This window comes from Corvus moneduloides, chromosome 4, assembly GCF_009650955.1.
Source record: "Corvus moneduloides isolate bCorMon1 chromosome 4, bCorMon1.pri, whole genome shotgun sequence".
Lineage (NCBI taxonomy): Eukaryota > Metazoa > Chordata > Aves > Passeriformes > Corvidae > Corvus > Corvus moneduloides.
Window position 1 is genome coordinate 59,610,505 of NC_045479.1, and position 6,968 is coordinate 59,617,472.

The 6,968-nt window shown below is 44.5% G+C and overlaps 1 protein-coding gene across 5 annotated transcripts in view; it reads left to right on the forward strand.

Moving 5' to 3' along the window:
- CELSR1 (cadherin EGF LAG seven-pass G-type receptor 1) overlaps positions 1-6,968 on the forward strand; it is a 168,427-nt gene that overhangs the window by 153,019 nt on the left and 8,440 nt on the right. For all 5 annotated transcript variants that reach the window (XM_032105934.1, XM_032105935.1, XM_032105930.1 and 2 more), the window contains exons 26-28: positions 3,051-3,163; positions 4,475-4,554; positions 6,068-6,194. In XM_032105934.1, the coding sequence (XP_031961825.1) occupies positions 3,051-3,163; positions 4,475-4,554; positions 6,068-6,194 (320 nt within the window). The remainder of the gene's footprint in view (positions 1-3,050; positions 3,164-4,474; positions 4,555-6,067; positions 6,195-6,968) is intronic.

The window sequence follows — 6,968 nt, forward strand, 5'->3', positions numbered from 1 at the left end:
CAGTATCACCCAGAAACTGGCACTTCTCAAATCCTAAGCAAAGCAATGAGCCCAGAGAGAGGTAAGGCTGCCCCACAGCTGCCTGAGTCACACATGGCTGCTGAGCCCTCAGGAGCTCAGAAGGGTCAAAATGTGCCCCTCTTGCAACCCTTGGCACAGTCCTGGGATGGGTGCTGGTCCCCACAGGACTCTTGGCCATAGGACCAGCCCCAGTTCCTGCAAATGTCAGCAAGGTAACACTTTACTCAAAGGCAGAATGAAGCCAATGTAATGTAATACTGAAACATTTTGGCACATCAATTAAATGCTGCAACCTGGCTGCCCTTAGCAGACTGAGTGCGCAGGCTGAGTGATATTTCACATGTTGTTGACTGCAGTAATATTTGAACCATGTACGTGAAGACAGCAATTTTCCCCATTTGTTTAATGGAGAACTTCAGGGTAGGATTGTGAGAGTGAAAAAATTTTGCTGCCTGCCAGTTACTCATAGAGCCAGAGTCCTATAAATGAGGAAATCCAGTCCTGGGAAACAGACTGTATCCATAGAATTACATCTGTATAAAATACTTTTTGGTCCCTTAATCATTTATGGCAATTCTTTCTGGATGGCAACTGCTGAAGGAGGTGGTGGAAGAGCCAATGGGAGCAGGGAGGGAGACTAGTCCTATCTCATTCCACATTTCAGTGAAAACAGATCCAATATCCACTGGTCTGCCAAATAGCCGGTTTAGTTTTCATAGACCATAGGCCTGTACCAGATGTGAATATTGGCTGTGGGCCAGTTCTAAGCAGCAAGAGTGAAATGCAGCTACCTTTCCCTTTCTCTGTGTCTTTTCATCCAAGCACTCAGGCTTCAATTCAAAAAAAGATGACTATTAATGCACATGAACCCTCCTTGCAGAGACCAGCTCTGCTGTCAGCCTTGGCCGCCTCTTGAGACAGGACATACGCTCATCATGATAGGTCCTCCCATGCCCAGACAACATGCTGCAGCCACCTGCCATCTGTCACTGGCCACAGACCTCACAGGGATCAGTTTCTGTGTCTTGAAGAAGGAAGATCTCTGCAGACATGGTACACCTGTCTCAAAGCGGGAAAAGGATCTTTGCACAGGAATTAGCAGGGCTCATTAAAAGAGCTTTAGACTAGGTTTGAAAGAGGAAAGGGATAAAACCAGGCTCACTAGAGGCAATCAGAGGGAAGAATGCCAGTGTTCGTGGGGCAGTATGCTAGTGAAGTCCTTCTGTCTGCCATCTCAGTGGAGGCAGGGGTTGGAGATCCATGTGGCAGCAAAGATGCAGGTGTTTCTGTGTTAGAAACCATGGGAACACTTATCTGTGTTAGGGGTTGTTTTGACTGTCTAGAGCTTGATGTTGGTGATAAAAGTCTTTATGGGTAAGAATCATCATGAAGGACCACAAGGCAGATACCACAGTGAGAGTCTGTTATAGACATCCAACCAGGATGAGGAGGCAGAGGAAATAGTGTATAAACAGGTGGGAGAAGTCTCACCATCACTAGTCCTTGTTCTTGTGGGGGACTTCAGTTTAGCAGGTGTCTGCTGGGAATACAACTCAGCAGAAGAAAGAGTCCAGGAGGTTCCTGGAGTGTGTGGAAGAGAACTTCCTGATGCAGCTGATGAGTGAGCAAGAAAAGGAAGATGCCCTGCTGGACCTGTTCATTGTGAGCAGAGAAGGACTGGTGGGTGATGTGATGGCTGGAGATTGTCTTGGACACAGTGATACAAAATTATAGTTTTCAATACTCTTAGGAGAAAGGTGGGGATTCAGCAGAACTTCCGCCTTGAACTTCCAGAGGGCTGACTTTGGCCTGTTTAGAGGCTTACCCACAGTGTCTCTTGGGAGGCAGTCATGAAGGGCAAAGAAGTCCGGGATGGCTGAACATTCCTCAAGCAGGAAATCTTAAAGGCACAGGAGCAGGCTATCCCCACATGGCAAAAGACAAAGCAATGGAGAAGACCAGCCTGGCTGAACAGGGAGCTTTTGCTGGAATCCAGGGAAAAATGGAGGAAAAGGCAGATAACTCAGGAGGACTAAAAGGATGTTGTGATCATCCCCCTGTACTCGGCACTAGTGAAGCCACACTGCAAATCAGTTCAGTTTTGGGCCCCTCACTACAAGGAAGACAGTGAGGTGCTGGAGAGTGTCCAGAGAAGGACAATGAAGCTGATGAAGGGTGTAGAGCACAAGTCTGATGAGGAGCAGCTGAGGCAGCTGGGGGTGTTTAGCCTGGAGAAAAGAGGTCTCAGGGGACATCTTATCTGGAAGGTCTTTTCCAACCTAAACGATTCTATGGTTGTATGATTTTGCAGGTCAAAGGCAGCAATCCCAGTCCATCACCATGGGCGAGGTGTAGGTCACCAAGTCAGACAGCACTGTAAATCATCAGGTGAATGTTGGGCTCAGGGAGTCCCTTGGAATTGGCCAGGTTTTGAAAAATAAATAATAAAAGTTGTGGTTTTAACTCAATTGCCTTGGGGCATTAAGTCCTTTTCAGACAATGCTGAAAGCAAGGTGAGGTACCTGGGATGGCAGTTCAAAATGAATCCCACCTGAGCTCAAGCAGTTAACTCCCATAAGTTCCCAGGTTCCTTTGTCTCTGATGTTATTTTAGTGACAGCAAGTTAAGAATGCCCTTTTTTTTCGTAGCATAGACATCTCCTCAGTTATGATTCATTTCATTCTGCTGCACAGGCTTATTGAAATTCCTCACGTCACTCACCCTCAAGGCTCACACTGTGTGAGAATGACTATAAAACTGTGCTGAAACAGAATTAATTTGGGACTTGCATTTGTTATAGTTTTTATGTAGCTGAACTTTGTTCTAGATGGCAAAACTCAAAGTATTGTTTGATATGACCAGCGTAAAGCTTTTGATTTACAAAATTTTATTTCAATATTTGCTTTGATTTTGCCTTCACAGACTTCCCTGTTGAATAAATTTTGCCATGATAATTTTGCTTATTTGAAACTACATTTGGTTATAGGCAGCACTTTTCTGATTTACTTTTTCTCCATTTTATGACACAGGACTCGCTGTTGGTCTGGATCCACAAGGCTATGGGAATCCTGATTTCTGCTGGCTGTCTGTTCATGACACCCTGATCTGGAGTTTCGCTGGGCCCATCGTAATGGTTGTTGTTGTAAGTAGGGGGAGTTGGCATCCAGAGCTGTCTCTTCCTGCAACCTTTTCTCATATGTTTTGTCAAACAGTAGTCATGCAAAGCAACTGTGTTCTTTACATTTGAAGCAAATGTACTCGAGCTTGCATCTTTTGTTTAAATAGATACGACATGAGTTAAGCTTCTTGAAATCAGAGAGCTGATTGCCAGTACAAAGATTGCTTGTGGAGTAATGGCTGTATGGCCAGAAACCTATTTCCCATTTGCTTTGTTCCATTTTCGAAGGGTTGGTCTGTGAGCTTATTAAACAAATCAACAAAATAAGCCATAACAAGTCACTTCATCCAGAAGTCCTAAAGGAATATTAAATATTTCCGCTTTCAGGAATTTAAAAGAATGGACTGGTGTTTAACTTCTGCCTTAGAGCTTCTCCTTCAAAGTAACACCAGAAGATAAATATTTGTGGTTTGACTCTTACCTTGAATGCCAAATGCAGTTCTGGTCTCATCTCAAAAAGTATGAAGTAGACCTAGAAGCAGTGTAGGTTATGGTCAGGAGTCATCAGAGACATGGGACAGCCCCCACTGGAGAACAAACAAGTGGACTAGGAGTCTTAAGCTTAGAGAAGAGAAAGCTGCAGAGAAGGGAGAAGGAGAAGCCTTGGTTGGTCTGGAGAAAATGGCTATGGACCCAACCATTCAAGGTCTTTCCAACACAAGCAGTAGCAGGAGGCAGCAGATCCTGAAGAAACAGGAGAAGCTGCTTCATTTCTCCACAGCATTTTAAGTTAGAAACTCTGAGAAACAGGACAATAGCAGTGGTAAAGCTCTGCACAGTTTTGGAAAGTGAATGACAAGACAAATTCTCAGCATGAATATTCACTACGAGTGATTAAGTATAAATGCACCACCAACCTAGTACATCCCAGTTGACGTGGAAATGAGTGGAGACGAGAGGTTTATTCAGAGTAATTATCACTGTATGCTCTGCTAGAAAATAATCCTAAATTCTGGTTTGACCAAACTGAAACAAGGTGCTGGGCTGAGGTGGACACTGGTTTGGACAACAGCCATTCTCGAGTTTTTATCTTTCACTCAAGAATCTTTGCATAGGGTTGTCTTACTGAGTTTCATCCAGATCAAGTGCCAGGATGTCCTTGACTATGTTGCCTTGAAACAAGGTGAATCTTGGAATTTAGAGACCTGTAAGTTGAAGGGAAAACATTCTTGGCACCACAAACTGTTTTAGGATAAAAATTGCATTGTCATTGCAAATAGAGCTGTAACAAATGTACAGAAAGAATCCATGCTGTTATTTCAATTTCCCTTTCAGATAAACACTGTCATCTTTATACTAGCAATGAAAGCATCGTGCAGACGAAGGCAACGTTCATTTGAAAAAACAGGAGTCATGTAAGTTTGAGTTCAAAAACCTGTAGAAGTTGTGGCCAGAAATAATAAAAGACAGAATTGCCTAAAAGCAAGTTTTGGAGCAGGAAATAAAAAAGTTTTTTGGAGGAGAGTGTTGGTAAAGGCAATTGGAGCTGCTTCACCCCACCCACTCCTGGGGTTCCCTTGGAGGTCCTGTAAAGGCTCCACCAAGGTGCTCTGCACCACCAGGTGTAGGCAGGAGAAAGGAGAAGGGAAAGATCTAGCCTCCAGATGGTATCATTGCAGTCCTTCCAGATCTCTCATTATACTCTCTACTACACTGTCACTTCACCTCTGCCTATAGCTTGCCCAGGTGGACATCAGTCTGCGTCTCCCTGTTCTTGTCCATGGCTCAGATAGGTCTCCCCTCTCAAGTGTCTGGGTTACCAGCTGTGTCATGGCAGAGACACACTGACATTCCCGTGCTGAGGGCCAGCCTGCCTGCATCCCACGCTCCATGGGATGAGCGGCATCGCACGCTGCAACCTGCCACCTTCCTGAGCTGTTGTGGCAGCCTGTTCTCATTAACATCTGTTTTGCCCAAAGCTCAGGATTTACCTGTGAACCCAAATGTGATTATCTAGCGGCAAGACAGCCCCTTGGGTTTTTTTTATGAGATTTCAAATGGCTGCTTCTCATTCTCTTTTTCAGTTCTGGCTGTAGGGTGCTTTGTACACATTGGCATGGCTTTTCCAGCCCTGGTGTCCCTGGAGCTGTAGTCTTTGTGGTTCTCTGAACCCTAACACTAAACTTAATGAAAACTAGAATCTGAGGGTGAGCTCACCAGCAACATGGGTGGCCCAGTTAATAAAAGTGTGGAAGGAGCAATGCTGGTGCAGTGCCGTGCTCCCCTTGGCATGCCCTTTCCAGCCCCAGTTTCCATGCAGCTGTCAGCTTTGTGGGACTCTGAACCCTACCCTGACTCCATTAACGTGCAGGGGTTGAGAATGACATCCAAATCTCCCTAAACCAAGGAGTATAATTGCTACCTAATGGCAGCAATTTTACTCGTAATATAAAACTTCTGCTACTGTATTTGTTTCTGTCTTTTGAAAGTGTCTGTGGAAATTGTATTTTTAAGAAAACAAATATTCCCTGAGTGCCCTTGATTCAAAACGTCTGGTAGTAATGTTGGAAAGGAATGTGAGAGTGAGGTTGACAAACTGAAATGAGATGGACATGGCCATTTACTGCCCAGATGTGTTCCTCAGAGTCATCAAGGCTGAACAGCAACGGCTTGGAAAACAGTCAGATTTGTTTGAAGAAAGTCTTGGAAATGAACTTGAAAAGAAATCACGTTTTTAACATGAATATGCTAAGCTGTGGAGTATTGCTGTGAGAGAGTTGGAAACTGGGACCTGGTGAACACTGCCCTAATTCTCCCAAAGGGCTTTTCCAGTTGCTGAGTTGTTGGGCACATAACAGCACCCATGGGGAGAAGTGTATCTCTTGTGTGCCATCACACTGCAAATGTCCATCTGTGTTTGCTTTACAGCTCTGTGCTGCGGACAGCATTCCTGCTCCTGCTGCTTATCAGTGCCACGTGGCTCCTGGGGCTCATGGCGGTCAACAGCGACGTCATGACATTTCACTATCTCTTTGCCATTTTCAGCTGCCTGCAGGTAAGTTGGATGGCATCTTGTCTGTGGCAGACCTTGGTGAGCACACTGCTTGCACCCAGACCTCCAAAAACCTGCTCAACATGAGCTAACTTAAGAAAATCAGAGATCTCAAGTGCAATTTTTGCTTTCTTTTCTCAAAGAGTGGGGTTTTTTTAACCAAAACTATAATTCGGTGTAATTACATCTCTTGCTTTTAGTCATTCTAAAGATAAGTGCATTACTATAGTAACCTGTGACAGTAGACAGTTATACCTCTGTCTTTCTAGAGACAAAGTCGTTGTTACTGTGTTCTGTGTGCTCATTGTTAAGTCATTCTGTTGCTACCACAAACAAGAGACTGTTATATTACACCCAGAGTCGATGGCTCCAAGTTCAAGGCTTTCACAAATTAAAAAAAGAGACAAGTAATGATTTTCAAATACAATGCGAGTTGTATTAGGGTTTTCCTGGGTTGCCTGTCCCAGTTTGCACAATTGTTGAATAAAGATGCAGAAAAGAGTTATTTGTAGGAGACCTGGCATGGAAGTAGTCACAGAGCTTCATGTCGGTCACAATTTGAATGTGACCAAGGATGGCAGTAACTGTCCTCTCAAGTGTCTGCAGTACTAAAACAGCTACTGTAGGACACTCTTTCAGCTGCAGCACAACAGCCACAACTTGCATCCACAGAGAAAAAAAAGTCTGATGGGTCTCCTTTGGAGATGGCTGTCAGTGCCCTGGAAGTACAGCAGATAGCTCAGCTTGGAGCAAGGTTATTTTGCCACTGCAACTGGT